The sequence below is a fragment of the Amyelois transitella genome, chromosome 14, assembly GCF_032362555.1.
Source record: "Amyelois transitella isolate CPQ chromosome 14, ilAmyTran1.1, whole genome shotgun sequence".
Classification (NCBI taxonomy): domain Eukaryota; kingdom Metazoa; phylum Arthropoda; class Insecta; order Lepidoptera; family Pyralidae; genus Amyelois; species Amyelois transitella.
This window is the reverse complement of record NC_083517.1, coordinates 7914620-7939137: the sequence shown is the minus strand read 5'-3', so window position 1 is coordinate 7939137 and position 24518 is coordinate 7914620. Positions and strand designations below refer to the sequence as shown.

General features: G+C 34.4%; 1 protein-coding gene across 1 annotated transcript; it reads right to left on the bottom strand.

Moving 5' to 3' along the window:
* Positions 1–16380: 16380 nt before the first annotated feature.
* On the bottom strand, positions 16381–24123 carry LOC106132342 (cytochrome P450 4V2). The gene is made up of 11 exons (XM_013331711.2): positions 23991–24123; positions 23315–23481; positions 21329–21424; positions 20882–20992; positions 19851–20036; positions 19099–19283; positions 18166–18226; positions 17817–17991; positions 17333–17484; positions 17040–17216; positions 16381–16589 (listed from the first exon to the last, which is right to left on the bottom strand). The coding sequence occupies exons 2-11, from the start codon at positions 23469–23471 to the stop codon at positions 16405–16407; spliced, it is 1485 nt and encodes a 494-aa protein (XP_013187165.1). The 5' UTR covers positions 23472–23481; positions 23991–24123; the 3' UTR covers positions 16381–16404.
* Positions 24124–24518: the final 395 nt, after the last annotated feature.

The following is a 24518-nucleotide window of genomic DNA, read 5'->3' as shown; positions in this document are numbered from 1 at the left end:
ATAATTTGTCACACCTGTCAATCAACAGCTGAGTGCAGCTGAAGTTGACGTTTGGTGACGTCATTTTTTTTTTATACTACATTATTTTTTATAAATTACATTTCACAATAGCTTAGGGAAAAGGACATTGAAAATATTAGTCTATTGCAAGTTTAAGCCACATATTACGGCACGCTATAAAATCAAAGTTAGACTGGATAGGTATATAGTATAATTCATTGGCATTAATTAAAGAAGCAAACAAACACACAACATTCAGGTGCGAAAATAATAACAAATATCGCTGGGAATATACATCTCATGTTGTGGTATACAGCTCTCAACAAAGCATTATATTTATGTGGTTCTAATCTTACGTGATATGGTAAGATAGAACCTTACCATATCACGTAAGATTAGAACTTACTAACACGCTGTTTTGGTGGACTTTGCTTTTATGCTGGTCTAGTAGGTACCGGATACCACAGTTTTTTTATCGTGCAGATTGTATAAGCTTATAATAGGAAAGGCTTATAAAGATAGATAGCTTTACCTATATTTTATATTCAGTCTATGGGCTAGCGATGGAGAGCCCTGAAGATAATATATTTTTCATTCACGGAATGCGGGTGCTTAACAACCCAGCTTGTTGTAAGATCTTACCCTCAGTCATACTCTCGAATGTTTCCAATTTCTACAAGTCTCCAAAGGAAAAAATATGAAGTCATCCTATGCGAAAGGGCGAGAAACCTCTCATTTTATTGAAAGTTGCAATTAACTTTAGCTTTTTCCGGACTGTGTCTGTCTACTCCCGGGATATTCCTTAGGAGTACTTAAATATAATCACAATGATATCGACGTGATGTAATGTACCAATAGGTACATATTAATTTTTCTTTAAATATTTTTTTACGTTATGAAAAAAATGACATTATTAATTAAATTTATTCATTAAACCTTTTCACAACACTACAAAAAACAGCAACTAAGAATATGCCTTGAGCTACAAGTAGTATTAACTATCATCCTCCTATTTCATTAGGTCGAGTGCGGAGCCCAGGCCAGCGTCCTATGAAGGGCTCTCGTCTGCTACTCGAACCGTGTCTATTACGATACTAACACCTACACTGGCTGTTATTCTTACACCCTACGATCGATTTTAAACTCTATTGGAGCTCTTTTGATGTTTTTTAACCCTAATTTAAGGGAAAGATTATAGAAAAATGTCTATAACTAAAATATAAAATAATTAATTCTCGGACGGATACTGTCATTATCATTGTGTGGTTATGGTTAACAACCTTTATCTCTATTCTATCATTAAGCCAAATAGCTCAATGTGGCTAATCAGTCTTTTCAAAACTGTTGGCTGTGTCTACCCCGCAAGGGATATACTTAGACGAGATTATTATGTATGTATGTAACCTTTAAGACCGAGCGGGATGGCGACGCACTGTGGATGCCCTCTGCCCCAGCTAGGGGACAAAGGACCTTAAGTCAAGTAAGTCATGTAACCTTTAACCCAAGTGGACCATCAAATGAATACATGCATAATCTAATCATAATTTGTGAAAATTAATTACATTTTTTTTTTAATTTTTTGATGCTTTTAAATTAAGATACATATAGACTTTATAATTGTAATTTTAATAGAATTCACACGAAATTCTATTAAAATTACAATTATAAAGACCTTATTTAAAAAATAATCGAATGATGTGACAGGTAAGTGAGTATGAAAATATGATACGTAGTATGTTTGCAGTATGAAATTAGTTTGCACATGCTGAACATATAAATATGTGACATGGCATATCTTGGCGTACAATTAATATCGCTATGTAGATAATGCTTGAGCTTGGTTCTTCGTTGCAGCTTCAATTCATTCCCAGCTATAAATTTAATTTAAACGTCGTGTAGTTCCACCATTTGGGAGATTAGCGGGTGCCTGTTGTTGGCATTTCCAGTTGAAATGAAGATAGAAGATTTTCGAATTACTGCTTCTGCCAAGATGTGCTATCGGTACCCACTATTTTATTAACAGAGAATTTAAAATAAAAAAGCCAATATGCGCTACGAAAAAAGCCAATATGCGCTACGACAGTATCTACTGGTAGAAGTGAACATTTGAATATTAAATAAAAGCCAAGAAACTGATACACATCAACATATTTTTTTTATGCTTACGGATACGAATTTTCGATCAGGTCGCCTGACACGATTCTAAATTTTTTTACCCACTACAATAAGTGCACAACACCGCCAAAGAAGTATTCACTACTGAAAAGGCATATCAACTGAAATTTCTTTTAGTCGATGAGTTAGCATATCTGTTACTTTCTCTGAATATCAATTACATCATTAGCCATCCAGCTGAACGTGGCTTTCAGTCTTTGCGAGACTGTGACTCTGTCTTTCTGTAAATACCTAATTAAGATATGCGTGATGCATTAATATATATACCTATATCAAAAGGTACATCCGAATGTAATCATTTTAAATACACATAATAAAAAAAATTAAAAAGTTTCTTTGAGATAAAGATACCGTATTTTTAATATAACTAAAATAATATTATATTAATATTAATAAAACTAAAAATTCGGTCTCTTTATTACATCTTTTTTACACTCTTTCGAAATACTGGACTGTTTTCGATGAAACTTTCGTCCTGCTAACTAAAACATCTGTACTAGAATCATTAAAGCGTCTCCCACGCACAAGAAGTTGTCAATCAATACAAGTAATTAAACAGTCTTTTAATAAAAATAAAAGACATGACGGAAACCGAATGATACCCACTGGACCTGCATCAACTGTGTGCTGTATTTAGGTGTAGTGCAATTTTCCGCCTCGCCGGCCTGGCTTCAATGCTACGAACATAATACGAGCATCCTATACACTCGCAGAATAACTCCTTGTAAGATTTATGATGTCATATTTTCTGCATCAAACAATTTGTACGAGCGGCATGTTCTCCTACGAATGTATAAATTAGCTTTACTTTGACAACTACTGTGTTGTGCTTTTGGCAGGCGTTGGTCCTGAAGTCAAACTTTTTCTATTAATCTTATTAAATTTTATGATAGATATTTTCTGTGTTGATTCGATTAAAAATTAAAACGATAACTATTGAGTTACAGATAGGCAACGCAGCTGAAACCAGCGCTTTTCGTCATACGTGGTACTCAAAACCACTGGTTGTACAAATTTTATACGGAAGTGTTCGTCATGTCAACTCACAACTTAAGAAGCTATGTTCCAATTCAAAAGTATAAAAACTTAGAGAGGATTTTTCACGGTTGGAGCCATGGGTAATAGCTAGTTGTAAATAAAACTAAATAAAAAAATAATCTAGGATTTTTGTCATTCATTTTTATTTTAACTCTCACATGAATAGGCGCTTTACCATAAGACTCCTTTATTGAGTGGTTAAATCAGTGCTTCGAAAAACGTATGGGAAACGTCTACGAAAACGTCTACGAGTCTACGGAGTATCGCGCGTAGCCTCGTTGCTGGTCGTAGTATAGCGGAATCAAAGAATCCTGCGTTGTGTACTCGCGAAAAACATTCCATACAAATTCAATTTTATCTACTTACACTACATACAAATCTGGGAAGAAAACTATTATTTCTACAGCTATATTTTTACGTCATATTTCAGCGTGCGGATAAAAACTGAAGGCTTTCTGACATCAGAAACATACATAGGGATACATATCCCGAAACTTTAGAAAAGGAGCACTCCATATCTTCCCCATGGATGTCGTAAAAGGCGACTAAGGGATAGGTTTATAATCGTAGGTGACGGGTTAGCAACCTGTCACTACTTATTTGAATCTAATTTAGAAATTGCCAGTTGAACGTGGTCTCTCAGTCTTGTCAAGACTGCCTACCCTGCAAATGATATAGATGTGACTTTGTATTAGTACTTAATAGGTAGATAAGAAAGCAAAAGTAAAGAAACCAAATTACGTTAACAAGTACGAAAACACATATCTAGACATAGAGAGTATATAATGCACAATAAAACAGTTCGGTAGAGACGTGCCCAAGTGGCATTGCCGGCAATCCGGTCCAAGTGGTTCGCTGGAGTTTTGAATTAATGCCTTGCTGATCGTGATTACCTGCGCCAACGAAAAGGCCAATGAGCGCCGTACGAAGTTCGTGACTTAATTAAAGCCGACAAAAAATCTCTCCGTTTGGAATCCTCTAACAAAACGGCGTGTGACTCGAGAGTTTTGAAATTAGAACGTCTCAGCGTTTTGTTTCAAAATGAAAATTAATATCGCTCGATGATAGGCAAAAGGGACAAGGGTCGGAATCGCAGTTGTTTATTTACGGCGTGACATAATTAGGTTTACAATTTCAAATGAAATCAATATATTGTGACAGTATCGTGATTATATCTTTGTAATTTTCCGACAACTTAAGTTACAAATCAGATTATATATCTTACCTTTGCAAACATGGCATATACACGTTACTTGTAAGTCTAATGAGACCAAGTGCCTTATTTAAATGATAGTCCGTGTTTGAGTTAGGACGATCGCGCACCTGAGCGCCGGGCTTGGCAGCTTAAGGAATGGATGTTGAATAAATATTTTCGAAATGGAAAGGATAAAGGGTACGCCTCGACGATAAGTTTCCCGAGTGAGGTGAACGAGCAGCCCAGTTTGCGTAGGCTTCGTGAACATTTCTAATTAAGCAGTACTTCCTCGACTATCACGCGTGCCGCGTTGAGCGAATATTTTTTTAGGTCTAATTATGCTTTTTTCTTGTTTGCTGCTGGCAATTTAGGAGTCTCGATGAAGTGTCGGTAGTCGGTACCGTATTTGAGCAGGAACAGAGATAAAGTTCGTCTATATCATGGTACGATGATGGAGTTAAGATTCTCGTAGTAACAGGTTGCTAGCTCATAGCCTTAGAAGAATCCCATGTAAAATAATATTGGTCCGTTACCATTTATAAAAAAATCTAGTTATTATAAACTGCTAACTAGTACTTAGCCTGTCGTGAAACTAAATCGTTTAACAATAAAGCGCCTCTTAGGCCTGATAATCCAGTCGGCATTATCTGTCGCCGTTCATCTTGTACGCTATAATTTAACCGAGATTATTTTTCACTCTTGACAGCAAGTTTTAATGTCTTTTGAAATAAAATTAAGTCACACTCACCGCTTCCGCCTCGTTCATTAAAGTGGTTTTTACAAAACAATCCGGCCTACTCACTTCACAGAGAAGTTTCACTTGTTCCATTACCCAGGGCTGGATTAAGGAATGCTTTGGCATTTCAAATTCAGAGCCAGAATTTCATAAGACTTTACTTTTGATCTATGAAACTAGGCTGGTTTTAATAATTATTTAGAAAGTAATGAAAAGATCCAATTGTTTGCAAACAAAAACTAGAAATTTTCGAGATTATTAGAAATGTCTTATAGAATTGAATCCTTAATGTTAAACACCTTTTGCTGGTCCAAATACAAGCTTTACACTTTTATTTTATAGCTATTTTATTGTAGAGCAGAATCCTCTGTTAGAAATATACATCATCATAGTCCTGTATGTTACATGATAAATATTTTTATCCTGTATGTTATAGGATAAATATATATTTTATTCCCATGAAGAGTTTTGACAAAAACTAGTCGCGTAAAATTTCAAAAATCTATTTAGGTACCTTGAGAAGTCAAGACACAATCATAACGACAGTTTTGATAACGTGACGAGATTTTCATCAAAAGGGGTTACCCGATGTCGAACAAGTAATTATTTTTAACATTTAGACCCGTCTCGGCCATCATGAGAATTGAGAGGATGTAAAGAAGTCGTCCAATTAATAGGGTACCATGTCCGACACCATCTTTGTCGTGACCCAATTAAATCGTCCTAGATCTTATCTGCTAAAGATCGATTTTGGGCCAAATCTATCGGTCTTTACAATTTTTGCGCATATGATTTTATTTAATGAAGTAACATAATTTTCCATAAATTGATCAAAAGAATGCATCACAGCTTTATATATGAAATTTGTAAAAAAATGTATATATAACTGGTATCTGTTAAATATAACAATAATAACTGTAGGCAGTGCTTTTTGCTTTAATAAATTATAAGCAAAATGGAAGGAAATACCACTAGGATTAAACATAAGTAAAATATACTAAAAGGTAGTCATGTTAAAAATGTTATATTTTCATATATTACGATGTAAACATTTTCTAAATACGCCTAGCTTTTTCTTTTTTTGGGTTATAAATCTACAAATTCGACGGATTTCCCCCTAATTTGTTTTATTTTGAGTAAGAAGGGATCGACAACAGACAATGTTTGTTACGGTAAATTTGAAAAACTAGCTTTTCCTCAAAGCTTCCTCCTTGTTTATGGAAAATCTTTACGTTATTTGTTACGAGTATTGCGGTTGTAATATCTGCGTAAATCCCGTATATTATTATACCGTATGTTTATGTATCTAATATAAAATAAAATTTTTAATAAAGATGACGCTGATATTATTATTGATTCGAATAAATTGATTCGAATAAATTGATTCGAATAACCATTCGCATTAGGATTAGTCGTTTCCGGTTAATCCCTGAAAATTACAAAAATGAGAAACATTGTTTTTTGAGGAGATATTAGTTTCTATACATTATAAATTGCAACAGTTGAGCATTTAAGCCTAGGGCGGTATATTTCTACACGAGAAGTAACAAGTTTCATAAATCCTTATTTTATTAGGTTTTCGTGGTACTTAAAGTATTGGAATTCATCAAGATCTTTGGGTGTTTGGATCCCCTAATGGAGTGGATATTTCACTTAAAGTACGCAAGGCAGAATAGAACATTGAAATTTATGAGTGACCCCGGCGGACAACGTATATGGAAGTGGGTTTTGCTCGGAATACGAGTAGTGCTTTAAGATATATGAAATGCATTGGGAATATTTTGGGAGTTTTAACGGCTTATGTATTGTAATATATTGGCGAAAAGTCAGGTCAAGAATACCGTAAACCGACGAGCTTGCATGAAGAGTGGATGAAGCGAATGAATTATTCAGGGTTTGTGGCAAGTGGAAAGAAACTCTCTGCCTACCCCTCCGAAGTCTGGAGTATATATGAGTAAATGACGAGTATTAATGCTTGGTCTTTTTTTCCAAGGAGAATATAATAACAGATTTATGAAAGCCTATCTAGGGTTTTCAAAATTAAACATGTTAAATGCAATTAAGAAGTTGGGCGCAGTAATTAATACTGTGGCAGCTGAAGCTTGTTCTACGAGCACTAGGGTAAACTTGTACTAATTATTTTTTTGCGTTAATTTCATACAAGCCAACATTTAGTTGGCAAAAGTGAGATAATTTTAGAACTATCACTAGATTTTCACATCAGTGAAATCTAATCTTCTTGAACTTCTTTGCGACTATTTTTTTTACTTAAAACCGAGACTGCTAAACTGGCGCATTGACCACTACGGTATTGTGGAGGAGTATTATTTACTTTATAAGAACGAATTTAGCGAGTGAAGCACTCACTTTTGTCAAGAAATAGTTATCTGTAAAATTCTGGTAAATACTACGCAAAGCAAGAGATTGACAACAACGAGGTTGAACAAAAAATGTTATTTTTGATATCGTTTTGCAAAGGGGAGGCTAATGTGATCAGGACAATATCAGCTGTTCCTCGTTGTATTGAGTGATTATTTGCTGTTTCAAAGCTGCCAGCATTTAAGTCTCCAGTCGTCTGCCAATAGGCGTGTTGCAATGTCCCTTTAATTTTGTCGAACTGATGTAAAACGAAGTATCTATGATTTGCAGCGTAACCGAATTTCCACAGATTCAGAAGGGTAAATGTCCCCCACCCTCGCCGCCGAGTTTGTTAGCACACACTTGCGAATGAAGAAAAATGTCTTGGCTTAAGCCTTTCCACTCGGCGAGCGCAGAATTGTAAATAGAGATTTATTAAAACGGGCCAGAGAAATTCGCACAGTGACACCATTCTGCGTCGACAACGTTCAAACGCTAAGTATATCGCATTTATTTACGGTTCTTTCCCCGCTGGAAGTTTAGTCACGATCGAATTTAAACAGGAAATGTTTAGCTTCAAACTTGCATTAATTTGTTTAATAATAACGGCTTCTTTAGAGGACATTATTTATACAAATGTATGGATAAATATTTTTTTTAGTACATTTTATTTCGGTTGACCCTTCTCCTAAAGCTTTTTTGAAATAAAATAAAGATACTTCTCTTGTCATATTTCCGGGTATCTACATCCACAGTTTTTGGCTTGAAGGACCTGACAAATTGACTATATCATGATAATACATTCATATAGTTGCATACAAATGTGAGTTTTCTCACCATGTTTTCTTTCGCCGTACGAGCGTCAGCAAAGTTTCACTATTCCATCGTCGTCCATCGATGGTATATTCGTTGATGAGGAGGTAAAATATCGTAAATAACAAAACTTTGTCTACCTCTTTATTCTACTCGTATATCACTTTGTGTTGTGATCTCTAAATTAACAATAAACAATAAAGTAATTAGTTTTTATATATTGTTTAGGCAGAATCATGATTTATCATCCTTAATTGTATTTCAACGTTATCGTGCATTTACAGTAAAGTAATATAAGTCCTTTATTGCAAAAAATAAAATATTTATAGGGAACATAGCGTAACTAATCTGTTTTATCTTAGTCATGGCTGCGATAACCTTGTTTATATTATTTAATTAAGCAAAAGTCCACCCTATGCGTGCGTGTTAAATGACCACCCCAAAATATTAAAATAAAATAGGAATCGGCCGGCAATTGATCCAGAGTAATAATAACAGCCAGACGATAGCAGACACAAAGCAGGGCTAGCTTCCTTTGTATGTGGAAGAGCGCGCATCAGTGGAAAACATTTTAATGTAAGCTTGTTTTTATGTTATCAGGTTCAAGTTTTCCTTATAACATAGACAAAACTATAATATGAAAATCGTAATTTTATAGTTCTGATAATATTCTACGATTTCATTGATTTTTTAGACTTACGTAGGTAAGTCGAAAAAATCTGCATATATATATGTATATATATAGATGCGTTAAGTTATTTGTTCAAACAAACAACGAACATAAGTCTAAAACAATGTGAAAAACATTGGAAACTGTCGACAGTTTGAATTTTTTTTTAATCAAGATGCATTATTTATGACTATTGATTTATATTGTAGACAGGTAATCGGTTTATTATACTTGGTTTTAAGAATCTTGATTAAATAAAAATTTTAGAATATTCATTATGTAATCAAATATAGACAAAAATAAATATTTTACTGCCTAATTATATAAACAGAATATTTTACTGTTAGCTCTGTCTACCCCGCAAGGGATATAGACGTGATTATATGTATTCATTTATTCATGAATTTAGTCACGTCTCATCAATCATAATATGTTATGATTATATGTATGTTTGTAAAAATATTTTAGTTGAAGAAAGTAATGCTAAAGTTTTTTAAAACTAAAATAGAGCTCTATAAGTTATTATTGCTCTATGTAAGCAGACGTCGCGTGCGGGCGTGCGCTCGCGCCGCGCCAGGTGAGAACCATAACATCTGTCGGCCGGTCGGACGTCGGACCGACAAAACTCCATTGATATACATATAGAGGCAGAACAGCAGTTTTTAATTTCATTCATATAATAAGCAAGGGAATATAAAGGTAATCATTACACCAAAGACAGCCTATTCCTGTACTTATGTTTGTATTAATTTAAGGGACGGGTATTCTTTAAATGTATTTAATTATATCATTTTCAATATAAACTGTCTATATTAGAATAAATATTTACATCTGTGATAACAAATATGAGCTCTAAGACTTAGATTTAAAAACTATTAAATAAAAAATTGGAATCTGGACGAGGGTCAATATCTTCAAAGAAGTTCTTTGTTGTGATTCCCTAGTCACTTCCAGGAAAGCCATCCCTCTGTGTATCCAAAGTTTATTCATTCGTAACAACCGTATTATCGCGCGGCCGGTGTCATATAACCCCAACATTAAATTATTTTGGGAACAGTGTAACATTTTACACATTTAAAAACTGCAATAAAAGTTAGTTCTTTCCACGTATTTGTACGTTTTTAGTTATTTTTTACTTAAAAAGCAAACGGTCATTATTTATTACCTTCGTTAATAATAAACTTCTTTTTTAAACAAATCTGAAAAACATCAAATTGCTCGCAGTTTTAATATTTGTCGTCATTATGCATCACAATGTAAAAATGAGTCGATACTATACCTATGTTGGTACTGCGTAGTAACACAACACAACAAAACAAAACACAGCAACGAATTCGTACGCAGCTAAATATATAAAATATCCAATGGTTTGTCCTTCGAACTCCTTTCATTTCGAGAGCGACAAAAATTCAATTTACATCTCCTTGCCTCACAGTTACTTAATTCTTTCTCTCGGTGAAAATAAATCTCCCGTAATTGATTCCGCTTTAGTTCAATTTGTCTTCGTTAAAACTCAATTTCCGTAGTCTATTTGTGAATAATAAATTGCGCACTTCAGCATTGCGCCCGGCTGGTTGTTTTGCGTATGCCCGTCGAAAAACAATTTCACTACGTGTGAAACAAGTCAATCTAAATTACGGACTAACATCGCTGACACAGCACTCTTCACTTCGCTTTTGCGCCGATGAATCAAACCCGAATTGTCTCTTTATTAATGTATACGGGACAGAACCTATTTCACACTCTCTCTCTATACAACTTCGTCTAATGTTCAGCTTGAAATGGCAAGGGTAAACTTTTGTCGTACATAAGTGTACCTATTATTATTTGCATTAATTATGGTGTGGCTGAACATCACGTATCCGTTTCTATTAGCGAGTTATCGCGTTATTTCCCCATTAAATATATAGACAAGTTAGATAGTTTTATTATTAGTATAGAAATTGTAATAATCTACATTTCGTTAACTTCATTTAATAACAATGTTCTCATTATTGCTCTCAGTATAAGAGAAGGACTTAATAAATTTCCATGCAAGCATGTAAATTTAAATAAAGTGTATAGGTGTTTACATTATTTTATTATTTACATACAGTTTTACATTGAAGAGAAAAAAAATCAACAAAATAATAGACAATAGATTTTTGTGATATATTTAGCGGATGACCTGTACATTTTGCTGCTCTTAAGTTGCGTATTTTAACACTTAGTATTTTTTGATTGAAGACAAAAGTGAAGACCTAGCAGATATCGATTAAAACCTTATTAAACCAAAATACATATATATATTTGCTTAATAAGGTTTTAATCGATTTATTGCTCAAAATTATGGATATAAAAACATTAAGAATAAAATGAAATTTACCTAACTATAGCATAATTTGACTTTGTCCTTGTTTTATTTTGAATAAGGTTTTACTTATATTGTTCTGAATTATATATTTAATAAATAAATATATATATGAAGTCTGTTAATAATATAGAGGACAAATTACACAGATTGAGTACACCCTACAGTAAGTTCGAGACTTGTATTATGGGATACCTACTAGTAGTTATACTAGTGGGTTCATAAGTGAAGCCAGATAAATGGCTTTGAACTACAAAATATTAAAATACCTATACATCAATACTACACACTTGGTGTTAGTTATCTAGTATGTGCAATAAAAAAGATAAGGCTTATATGTTGCAATGGAGTCGTAGAAGTAATAGTGCCCATATTGAGTCCCCGTTGGCACGTTCTTGACCATTGACACTTTAGCTTTTTAGATCATTTGTATTTTTATCTCGTTATAAATATAAAGGCATTTGAAGCAATGCAGTCGTAGATGTAATGGTGATCATATTGAGTACCCTTCGGCACGTCTCTTGACCATTAACACGTTAGCTTTTTAGATCATGTATCTCGTAAAAAAGTAGTGAATCACCTACAGCTCCACTTTCGTGGAAATAATTAATAATAAGTTACTATTTTAATATTGCTAAGATATTTTTAGCAATAGTTGGTTTCATTGGGACCTTTTTAGAAATAAAAGCTCTTGCAAACATTACCAAATGTTTCTTGCTTGCAACGAGAGGAACACATTGTTTACTTAAAAAATTACAAATGGAATTAATGTCTTACTGAATTCTTTGCGATTGCGGTGTCTAAATTGACATAGCCCTATGGTCACGACCCTCCCCTTATCGGCGGGACATCGCGGCTGGGGCAAACATCTAATCTGCCCAAACAAGCTGTCTCAATTGCCTCTAAGGTTATCCAATACGAAATTAAATTGGTAAACACGTTGCGATGAATTCTGATTCGATCTTACCTTCTGCAAAAATCAGAAATCGTTTACCACATACGTTTCGCTTAATGAAATTCGCTCAAGTTAATTGGTTTTTGGCAATTTGCAACGTGAAATAAAATTCCTCACAGGATCAGACTACGTGTGAATGTCACCTATTAGGCAAGTGGAGGCATTTGTGAGTACAATGCTATGCGTGCCAATCGTTTTAAAAATGAAGTCGCTGTGATTTAAAAAAAATTATAAATGTTTAACATAGATACATGTCTTATAACCTCGAGTTTTGAAGTTGATAATGCGGTGTGGTGAGAAAGTCTGAATGAGTAGCTATTTGTAATTTTGCCCTCACATTATAATTTTGTGACTTTTATTACAGAGTTAGACTAGATTTGGTCAGCTAATTTCACTTCGCTGCAGCGCACAGGTAGGTATAGTCAAAAGCAAGTCAAACTGTCCTGCTTGCAATGAATTAGAGTAAGTATCTATTGATTTGCTGTTGTCGGTACACACGGAATATAGCAGCTGCGTCGTCCATCTGTTTAGTTAGCTGCTTGCAGTGTTGACTCTTTGTATAGCGTAAGTATATGCTATAGTTATCATTCTAGATAATAATAAGGAATAGCGATTACTACATAATTGGTTGCTTATGAATTGACCAAAGATAATCGACTCTCAACACACTGTTGTTACCCAAAATCAGTTCATGGTCTTGGGGACTTTTTCTTCACCGACCCTTATAATAGGTTTTATTAACCGTCTTAATTTTTTATTCGACATTGCTAGAGACCTAATTATTTTTTTATGATTGCTGTTACAATCGTTTTTGTATTGAATCGCGTAGTGCGAAACGCGCGCAAGTAAATGACTCGATGTAACCGCGTAGCGTTGACGTAAATTTTTGAAGGCTTTCGGTTATTCCCGTCACATGTACTTAGAGAAAATTTCCTTTGTAAATAAATGAGTGTTAACTACAGCGTGTTTTAATAAGCAAAGGGGTCGTTTGTTGTAGCGAATGGCAATTAGTTTGATCTTGTGTCACGCGTGGACTTAACGCGTCTAGTTTGAAAAGTCAGCCCGCGTCTCCGTTTTAATGAGTTTTCGTGTAATGCCTGCCTTGCGAACCAAATTTATGTCATGAATAATAAAATAGATGTTAACAGCAAAATGCTCAAATCCCCCTCAGACGTCATGGATTAGCTGCAAAAAGCAATACCTCGTTAAACAGCGTCAATGACAAGAAATTTTGGGTAGACTAACAAGACAAGACACTGTGAGGCAGAATGTGGAAATATTTAAGGGTGTTTTAAACTTGTGACAGTTAGTAATTGGGATTGTATGTATTATTTTAGATATGTATATGAAAGCTTCGATTCGTACAATAATAAAAATTGAAAATGTTTCTAGCAAGTCAACAGTTACCTACTTAGAGAAGACACTACGTGAGTGTTACCTTTAATAAAAACACATAGCAAAATCATCATCATCTTGAATCGGATTTTAATTTTGATAATAATGTTCATAAATGTCATGGTGGTGGATTCACTATCACCATTTTAAAAAAAATTAAGCATGTTATTGCAAATAACAGACACATAGACATACAACATTCTGCGTAACTACATCTAATTAAAAGGGCTGCAAAGTGTTTAAACCTTTTGATATAAAATTCGCATTATGCTAGTAACAGAATAAATTGTGAAATCCGTGCTAAACCCACGAAGCTCTAAACCATAGTATGAATATTTTATTGCTAGAGCTACCTACACATTATATTTTCAGCAACCGAGTATTTGTTTTAATTTAATACAATATTTTTACATAATAATAGGCTGTAAAATTTATATAACTATACTAACTCAACTAGCTATTTTTTGGGGCTTTGCTCCTTAGAAACATAGCTTTGAAATAAGATTAAATGGATGGAGAATGTTCCCATTGTTCTAGTATTTCAACTTAACCCATCTCAGGTTATTGCAGTTCAAATGAAACTTTTTATGGATATTTGTTGGATGGTCTCAAAAATATACCTGTTTTCAGTTTTTGTCTTTTATATTTTTTAAATAGGTATCGTCAGAACTTTCATTCTGATTGTACAAAATAGATTTTCAGTGTGATCATATTGGAAATTAAAAAGCGTCAATTCCGATTCTGTGTCCGAATTGTCAGCAACTCTTCTTTAATTGGCATAATAATAATTAATTCTACATACACTTATGTTTATGTCCTAAGGAGGTTGACATAGCGAATACTTAGTCTGAAAATACTCAAAAGTATAGTCAAGCAAAATATTTCTATTAGTCAAATAATTTAAATACTGGTATGCATATTGTAATTGACAGATTTTTTTAAAGGCAAGATTTTTTTGTAAAATTTTCAAGTAAATTTTCTGTCATTATGAATATATTGCTATTGAAAATAAAATTTTTGAAACGTGTGTTTTTCAAACACACTAACTTCGAGGTTATCCGTGGCGTGGGAATTGGTGTGACTGAATAATCATTTTTGTACCACTATCGAAGCGCCGCCCCCGCCAAGTTCTCCCTGGGAGTGTTTTAGCGACATAAATTGCCAGAGCCTATTTACATTACGTTGCCGTAAATTAACATATCCGCGGGTATTCCCAAGCCAACAACCTGAATATACCCGCAAAATTCACACAATTTACAGAAAAAACAGTTGGTAAACGAAATTGTTGAACCTTTTTTAATAAAGGTAGGGTTTTCCGCCTTTTTACGTTTCTATATTTTTTTCTTGCATCACATATGCCTCATGTTTAATTAAATTTCATGCCCGGTTATAGTTGAGAGGAGAATTAGAATTGTAACCATAAATTATTATTTTTAACCCCTTGGGCTTATTTTAGAATTTGAGTCTGTTGGCTTTGTCTAGGACGTAAGAGAATTGTTATGTGCGTGTGTGTGTGAATAATATGTACAATCATAGAGATAGAGCGTATCATATGCCTCATATGCCATTATTAAACTTATGTAATTACATAATACTTAAATAATACCACATTACGTTTTGTAGGTGAAATTAGAATATTATTATCACAAAATAATTAATATTGATTTCAATGGACACAGGTACGACAGCTGTAATTGGGAATGCAATAATCAACAAATAAAAACATCTTCTGACTCTGACAAATGATACTCACGATGAAATTATTCCCATTATACCTATTTATTAGTAACGAACATCAATATTATTACCACGATAACAATCTAAACAATAGTTAAAGTAATTGGAAACCAGAGAAAAGTTATAATGGCGCAGAGGCTTAAGATTTAATTACGTCGAAGCGTTGTTCTTGTTGAATAAATACTTAGAAATTAAGAACCTAATTTCTATCAAGTTTGACATTCCTTAAGAAAAGGAGATTCATTCATTGAGATTACGAAATATTTATTTGCTCCATTTTGTAACTCTCACCGTGAACAAAGGCATCATTAATTAGAGTTTTTGAATGCAATTTGAAATGGGCTGGTGTTTGTTTCATTCCTGATGGATTGGCTGAATCAATATCGAAGCAAATGTGCTTTGTACGTTTATTTCGAGAAGAGAACCACTTTTTTGCTTTGGAGGGATACTGTATGTACGTACGTACCTTAGACGTGATAATAAATATCTATCTATGTACGTACACGACTAACAATCACGTCTAAGACTACGTTCAGCTGTAAAGTTTGAAGATGGAATTGTGATAAAAGAGACAGTGCTAACAAGAAGCTGACAAAGGAAATCCTAAGATTTCCTTGATTGACTTTTACAATCTACACAGAAGAGACACACTATGTTTCACCTATTCCTATTCCCTTAGTAGTTTTTTACGATATCGATGGGGAAGATATGAAGAGGTTTTGCGAAGTGTCGGGAACCACGTTCATAGTTGATTTCCGGCTAGAGCAAATAATATCTGTAATTGTTCTGTATCTGTTCCAAACTACCAATAAAACTTACACTCTTCACAAGAGTGTAAGTTTTATTGGTAGTTTGGAACTTTGAAAATTGATGTACAGAGAATTAAGGTTCAAAAAATAAAACAAACGCACTATTAGTTACAATTTTATATAAACCAGAACATTAATAATGTTCCCAGATAAAACACTTTCAAACATACGTCCTATTCCTTTTGTTCGTTCGTCGCTAAGTCTGGATTTCTTTCTTCGAGTGTGATCACACCTCCGGAGATCGGTTTCATCAGGAAAGCCAACTCCACTTCGAACTTGTTGATGTCCGCAATCACCTTGTATCGCCTCAAGATGTGAGTGACGATAGTCTTCATTGCATACATCGCGTACCTTTTACCTGCGAATCGCATAATTATGATTATAGTAGACAGAGTCAATAATCACGAAAAGACCACGCTCAGCTTGATTTCCAATAAGGAATCATACTAGTTTTAGTAGAGTTTGCCTATCTCATTTAGTCTTAGCACTCTTTAATGTTTAGAGTCGTCATGCTTGTGTTCTTATAATTAAAGACTACAGCATTCGCGAGGCTTCGCACTCATAGGAATTTCCAGAAAATTTCTACTTCTGAAGGATCTGTCCCAAATGTCATTAAAATAAACCCCGCAAAAAATGAAATTTTTTTCTCTTTATGGATTGGCGGCGCTGTTTACAATCTTTCGCCACCGCTTCGTACACAGTTGCCTTTTAAGAATATAATTAATATATTTTTCCAATTCATTCAAATCAATTGATGTATCTTCAAAAAAAAGAAACATTTTTCTAGCACATACGCATGACAGGTTACCTATGCAACTTCTTTTCCCCAAACTAAAGGAAGCGAAGGCGTGTTGCGGCGGCAGCTTATCCCGGTCCAGCCAGCGCTCCGGTTTGAACTCCATCCTATCTGGTCCCCATACTGGGTGCCGGTTGGATGCGTAGATGTTCATCAAGTAGAACCTGTTCCCTGGGATTGTGTAATTCGCTGGAAATAATCATATTTAAAAACAATCAAAATTAATTTTATCTTTGACATATTTTCGATATATGAGGGTAGCAGACAAAATAATGTAAGTACGTCGCTCGGAAAAGAGCACTTACTCAGTGCCAGTTTCTTTTTAGAGTATCTCATTACGATGGGTACGGCCGGGTACAAACGCATGGCCTCCTTAATAACAGCTTCTAAATATGGCAATGATGCAAAGTCCTCTTTAGTCACATCTCTATCTGAGGTTCCGTAGACTGATACTAATCTGAAAGATAAAACAAAATATGTACAAGTATATCATTTTGAATAAATATCAATTATTCAAAAAGTAACAAGTATAATCTGTACTGTGTTTGATCTGAAAACTGAAAGTACAAATACATTCATATATCAAATCTTTATCATTTATGGGTAAGACATTGTCAACAGACCCAAAAAGGAAAGTTATATTATGATCATAGGTTAATCTAGCCCATCGTCTTAAAAAAGAATTCCAAGTTTATTAGCCTTAGCTTATCTTTAAATGTTACGGAAAGGTGTGCAAATTTGACCCGCTTTTGGTCGATTTGAACGTTACGAAAACTGTAGGTAACATACTCTTTATAAAGCTTTTCTTGCACCTCAGGATAAGAGCCCAAGATTACAAAGAATGACGTCAGGCTGGATGCGGTGGTGTTGTGCCCCCCCGCCAGAAACGTATTGACTTCATCCAGTAAGTCTTCGTCGTTGAAATCAGTCATAAATACCAAAAAGTCAACTATTGTTTTGATTTCTGTAAACAAAATTTAAAATTGCGTTTCTTGTATTTTGATTAGCGTAATAGTTCTTGTATGAAACTAAAATATTTATCAAAGACTCAGCTGAGAATCTTTTGAATACATATTTAAGTTTTGTTTTTTTCGACAGAAAAAATCTAAGCGACAAGGGACAATATGAATAATCTTACCTGGTATTTCTTTAGTGCCGTCAGGGTTCGTTCGCATCTTCTTTCTGGTGGCTTCAATTAACTACAATGAAAAATAGACTTAGATTTACATTTAAAGAAAACATATACCTTAAACAAGTTTTCATTCATTTTAATAATATATTTATTATAGCTTTGAAGTTTAAACTTCAAAGCTAAACAAGCAAGCATGTTTAAGTTTCTTCTTTTAGGCGATGGGCTAGCAACCTGTCACTATTTGAATCTCAATCCTATCTTAAAGCCAAATAGCTGAACGTGGCCTATCAGCCTTTACAAGACTGTAGGCTCTGTCTACCCCGCAAGGGATGTAGACGTGATTATATGTATGTATGTATGTTGAAGTTTAAACGGTTTGTTTGACTATGTGTGAATTGCAGATAAGAATAATTTCCTTTATCTATATGTGCAATAGATTCTATGGTGATAAAATTTATCACATTAAAATTTTATATCAAAATATATAAAAGAGGTGCCGTGGGGTTCCCGGAAATGTAGAATAGAACCACTCCATATCTTCTCACGTATATCGTAAAAGGCGACTAAGGAAAGGCTAATAAATTTGGGATTCTTCTTGTAGGCGAAGGGCTAGCAACCTGTCACTATTTGAATCTCAATTCAATCATTAAGCCATAACGTTAACGTGGCATTTCAGTTTTGAAAAGATTGGCTTTGTCTACTATAAAGACTGACTATATGTATGTATATAAACGAGGACACTGACTGATTGACTTTCATGTTTGGCCTGTGCGTTGAAAGGTCAAACTTACTGGGCCAGCATTTGAAATTTGGCATGTAGATAGTCAAGGAGCACACACTTAAAGATGATTTCCCGAAATTTCAGCGGCAACAGAAATTAACTGTAGAGAATCTTTTACGTGGGCGTATGCTTTTGTAAATTTTACGTAAAAGCCTTACTTTCCTGCCCTCCTTACTGACATAGTCAGCCTTTGCAATATGCTCTCGGCCATCTTTGGTCAGGAAATATATGAGGTCGAGATGTAAAAATAAATTTCCTAATCTTAGGGCCAACGAGCGGTCCAAACAAGCGACTGCTTCCACGTAGTCCTTTATTGAGACGTTGCATTCTTTACCTATATCTCCTAAAAAATAAAATAAATTATTTGTAGGACATGCCACGTGACTTTGCGATCATCCGAGAGGAAGAGGAAGACTGAAATCTACTCGGTGGTCCAATTGCAGGAGAGACTTGTGGAACCTGGAAATCGCACACGAGACAACCCAGAATGGTTCACTCTGGCGCAAATTAACAAGCAGATCCGACCTCACGTAGATGAGACAAGGGTAAGAAGATTTGCAGTTAGGTTTATTGTACATTGTAAAGTAAAGCAAAGTATGGACAGCCAATCATAGGAAAGGCTTATAAAATTGAATCAACTTTTAATGGTAATGGCTAGCAATCTGTTACTAAATTTAGCCACCTAAAAATGGCTAAAAATGTCTTACGACTGTCAGGTATGACTATCCCGTATGGGGTAAAGCTGTGATATGTATCAGCATATAGGCTAGCGTTGCAAGAGGATATAGTATGGAAAGTTCGATCAATGAAAATGTCCACCAAGCGGATATCGTGATAGGTGTGTCTCCATACAACTTGCTTGACCTCGACTACTACACATGAGTTCGAGTAATGTTTTAAAATTACTTACCCAATACAGCTTCTAGGGCGGCTTCGCTTATCGTCTGCATGTGTTCAAACGGTTTGCCCACCTTCGACGCCCAGGTGCTACACAGCGATCTCCCACATCCATTGAACAGATCAATCAACACAGTGTTCAAGAATTTCGGCGTGAACGCTAGATTAATTTGTTTCCTGTGGTTTTTCCATACATTCCCTGTACAGTTCATTTAAACATTAACGTGAACACAGTACAACTGTCGATTAAATGCTCTATTGAAAAAAATGAGGAGGAGAACGTTTCATTTATTATGATAGAAGCTAGAGAGTCCCGCGGTTCCGTCTGAGCCAAATCAAAATATCCGGTTTACTTACGTTCTCGATCTTTTTGGGAAACCTTTTACTAGTGCACCCCTAGACTACATAGGGAACCTACATGCCAAATTTCAAGTCCCTAGACCGAGTGGTTCTGGCTTTGGGTTGTCTGTCAGTCAGTCAGCACTAAGTAAAAGAAGAGTTTAAATATACACAATGCATACATATTGGATTATTTAGTCTTTTTCATTCCACGCGAAGGAAACTCGTCTCTAAAACGAATGTACCTATTTCCAAGCGGCTCATCGGATGACAACATGTTTGTTTATTGGGGAATTTATATTTATATTTATCCCAGAAGAGAAAATGGGTTCCAGTGCAAATTATTAACTAACACTCAAGTTAGCCATTAAAATATTCATTAACTTCTTTTTTCTTCTTCGTCCATTCGGAAGGACTTTAGTGAGAAACAGGTTGCTGGATCGCAGTGCTGTGTGATACATACTCGTACTAAACAATTTGTTTTCACGCGATGGCCAATCATTCTGTTTAATATAACGTTAAAATTTTCAATGTTAATATTATACTGCTTAACACAGATGGTCTTTTAGTGGAGACTTAATATATAAACCGACTTATTGGCACGGTATATCATGGATCTCATAACTTATAACGGTAATAAAACTGAGTTGCGCGAATAGGCTTTTTTAACACGATGTTTTTGATGAGTATGGAATTGATTTTTACCTGTAGCTACAACTAATCCATGTCTACCAAAATGTTGATGAAAAGCCTTGTAGAAATAGTGCTTCATCGTGCTATTGGCTACAATTAGCAAGTCGTCTGGATTACCGATCACTGCAATAAAACCAACAAATAAAGGGTCTATATTAGTTGAGTTTTATAAAGTTGAAAGGCATATTATTATTTTTGTTTAAAGTTTGCATTATCATCATTTATATATATCTCTAAAGTATACAATACAAATAGTTCTTTTGATTTTTCCAAATTCTCTTCATAAAAGCTTAACGTGATGAATATTGACCACCTTGGGGGACTACTATTATATCCTTTAAAGCACTATGTGCATGCAGATCATACAAACATTAGCTAAGGAAAGATTTTCAAGCTAAATAAATTAAATGAAAAAGTGTATAACAAAGATTATCTCAAAATATTAAAACAATAACTGACCAATATGTGTAAATTGTGGAAAAATTGTATTAATTGATAGTACTCCTCCTTTTTCCCAACAATCATCAGCTGTTTCTAACCACAAATTCCACCAATCTGAAATTATAACATAACTACAACATAGGTATCTAATTAACTTACATACATACATACATTCATATAATCACGTCTATATCCCTTGCGGGGTAGACAGAGCCAACGGTCTTGAAAAGACTGATAGGCCACGTTCAGCTATTAACTTAAAGAAAGAATTGAGATTCAAATAGTGACCGGTTGCTATCCCATCGCCTAAAAGAAGAATCCCAAATTTATAAGCCTATCCCTTAGTCGCCTTTTACGACATCCATGGGAAAGAGATGGAGTGGTCCTATTCTTTTTTCTATTGGTGCCGGGTACCACACGGTGTAATTAACTCTAATTAACTTCTTTGAAAAATAAAAAATAGTTATAATTCTTGTAAATCGTATGCCTAATATTGAGATTGAATTGGCTCCTTCCTTTCCTTTCTTATGCTCCCATTCTATAACATTCTCGTAACGAAATTAATAGATATGATTATGCTTTTAAAACTCTATCTCTGATTTTTTAAACATACATACATACATACATAAAATCACGCCTCTTTCCCGGAGGGGTAGGCAGAGACTACCTCTTTCCACTTGCCACGATCTCTGCGTATTTCCTTCGCTTCATCTACATTCATAACTCTCTTCATGCAAGCTCGGCGGTTTCGGGTTATTTTGACCTGACCCTTTACCAGGACGTCCTTAATTTGATCAAGATACGTTCGTCTAGGTCTTCCCACTCCGACCTTTCCCTCCACACCCTCCATGTATATCTGCTTAGTCAACCTGTTTTCATTCTTCCTCTCCACATGACCGATCCATCTCAACATACCCTTTTCTATTCCTGTAACTACATCTTCTTTCACATCACAACATTCCCTAATCACGCTGTTCCTTATCCGGTCACTCAATTTCACACCCAACATATTCCTTAACGCTCTCATTTCCACTGCATTTATTCTGCTTTCGTGCTTCTTTTGCCAAACCCAACTTTCACTCCCATACATTAATGTCGGGACCAACACGCCCCTATGCACAGCCAGTCGAGCCTTTTTGGATAGTTTCTGACTGCTCATAAAGGCATGCAAAGCTCCATTCACCATGTTCCCCGCGTTCACTCTCCTTTCAATATCACTATCACACTTGCCATCTGATGTAAACTTTGATCCTAGATATACAAACTCTTTCACTTGCTCAACTTTTTCTCCTCCAATCAAAATATTACATGCTGTCATTTCTTTCTCCATTTCAAAAACCAGTGTTTTAGTTTTACTTACGTTCACTTTCATTCCTTTCTGTTTTAAAGCTTCATGCATACAGTTTACCATATCCTGTAACTCTTCCGCTGATGACGCCAGTATAACCTGATCGTCGGCATAGAGCAGACATTTGACGAGTAACTCATTCATCCTTAATCCACTTTCAGACTCTTTCAAATCTGTCAAACTATCCATAAATAGGTTGAACAGCCACGGTGACGCAACACATCCTTGCCTAACGCCTTTCTCAATCTTAAACCACTCAGTGTGCGCTCCGTTTATCCTGACACAAGCACTCGAATCCTCATATAAGGATTTCAGTGCTCGTATTAAGAGACTGCTCACCCCATGCATAGAAAGTGCTGACCACAATTCATTCCTCTCAACTCTGTCTGATTTTTAAAAATTTTATAATAATCATCCTTTTAATCAAATTCTGATCATGTCTCCTATTTAAAATCGTGTACGCCATATGGAACCGACCTTTTTATTATAGATGTTTATGGCATGAAATTTTATTTAGATAGAGAAAAAAATATATTTTATTATTAACATCTTCGAATTGTCTCTGAGTGCGGATTTAGCAGCAGATATGGCTAAATTATATACCTAAGTGTGTTTTCTTCGTGACTTTGGAATATTAGAAAGGATCATTAATTTACCTCGACCATCTCTTGCCTTCAATATTCTATGTGTGTGGCGTATTATAGGCAATTCAAATCTGACTGGAGGTGGCTCATTCTCTTTCTTCATGCCGCTTTGCAAGTACGTTAAAACGGCCCAGGTGACGACGAATATGACCAACACTTCTAAAACCATGGTTTAAAACCTGTAATACATTGTAATATTATTAATGCGAAATTTGGTCTTTCGCTTTCACGGTTTAAATTTGATTTTGTTAATTATCTCCCAGATTAATTTCTATAAATTTTAATATATTAAGTATATGTATGTTTGTATTTTATTGAAATGTCTAAGTTATACTACTCCAAAGTTTCATGAAATCCGTTCATAAATAAAAAGGAACACACATACTAAACTTTTGCATTCATAGGTAATAAATGGTTCTTTTCCTGGAAAGTCAAATAATAATACATACATATGTACATATAATCAAGTCTATATCTCTTTCGGGGTAGACAGAGCCGGCAGTCTTAAAAAACTCCAAGGCCACGTTCAGCTGTTCAATAATATTTTTGTTTATTTGCAATAAAAAGTGTTCATAACTTAGTAATACCATTTTTTAGAAGAACAAAATGTTTTTTTGTTACTTATGGTATTAAGATTGAAAAATTAAAAAAACATTTATCATAAATAGAATCCATAATGTGTACTTACGTATGTTTAATCCTTTATTGAGAAATATGTAATAACTCACATTACATTCACACAGTTGTTGAATAAATTATGAGTACCTAGATACAACGAAATATGCCGAATGATTCCATTGAACGCCATTGTTAAATATGCTCTTTGTAAATTATTACCATGTCAAAACAATGACATGTCTATATTATATGTATACTTATACTAAATAGGAAAGATTTGTAAGTTTGTAAGTCATGAACAATAATCAAACCAATCGATGGAAAACAAACTATTTTTACGAAATGCCTTCAACTATTTGGTAGTTATTTTGTTTCAATTTGTATAAAACAATTCATAAAAAAATCATCAGTAAAAATTAAGATAAATAATAATGAACGTTTGTATTTATAATGTTTTAATCTTCAAAAATAGTATATATTCTTATATGTATGTGCTTATAATAGCGAAAAATTTATTTTTTTAAGATATGTAATTTGAATAGTTTTACCTACTCACTACTACTTAGATCTATATAAATCTACTTAACCAAGTTATAAC

What these genes read in the sequence shown, in the direction of transcription:
- LOC106132342 (XM_013331711.2), bottom strand. Translation starts at nt 23,471, where the DNA reads ATGGTTTTAGAAGTGTTGGTCATATTCGTCGTCACCTGGGCCGTTTTA. An exon ending in GAAGGCAAGAGATGGTCGAG is followed by an intron (nt 21,425 to 23,314) that starts GTAAATTAATGA and finishes TTATAATTTCAG; the next exon opens with ATTGGTGGAATTTGTGGTTA. An exon ending in TGGATTAGTTGTAGCTACAG is followed by an intron (nt 20,037 to 20,881) that starts GTAAAAATCAAT and finishes TGAACTGTACAG; the next exon opens with GGAATGTATGGAAAAACCAC.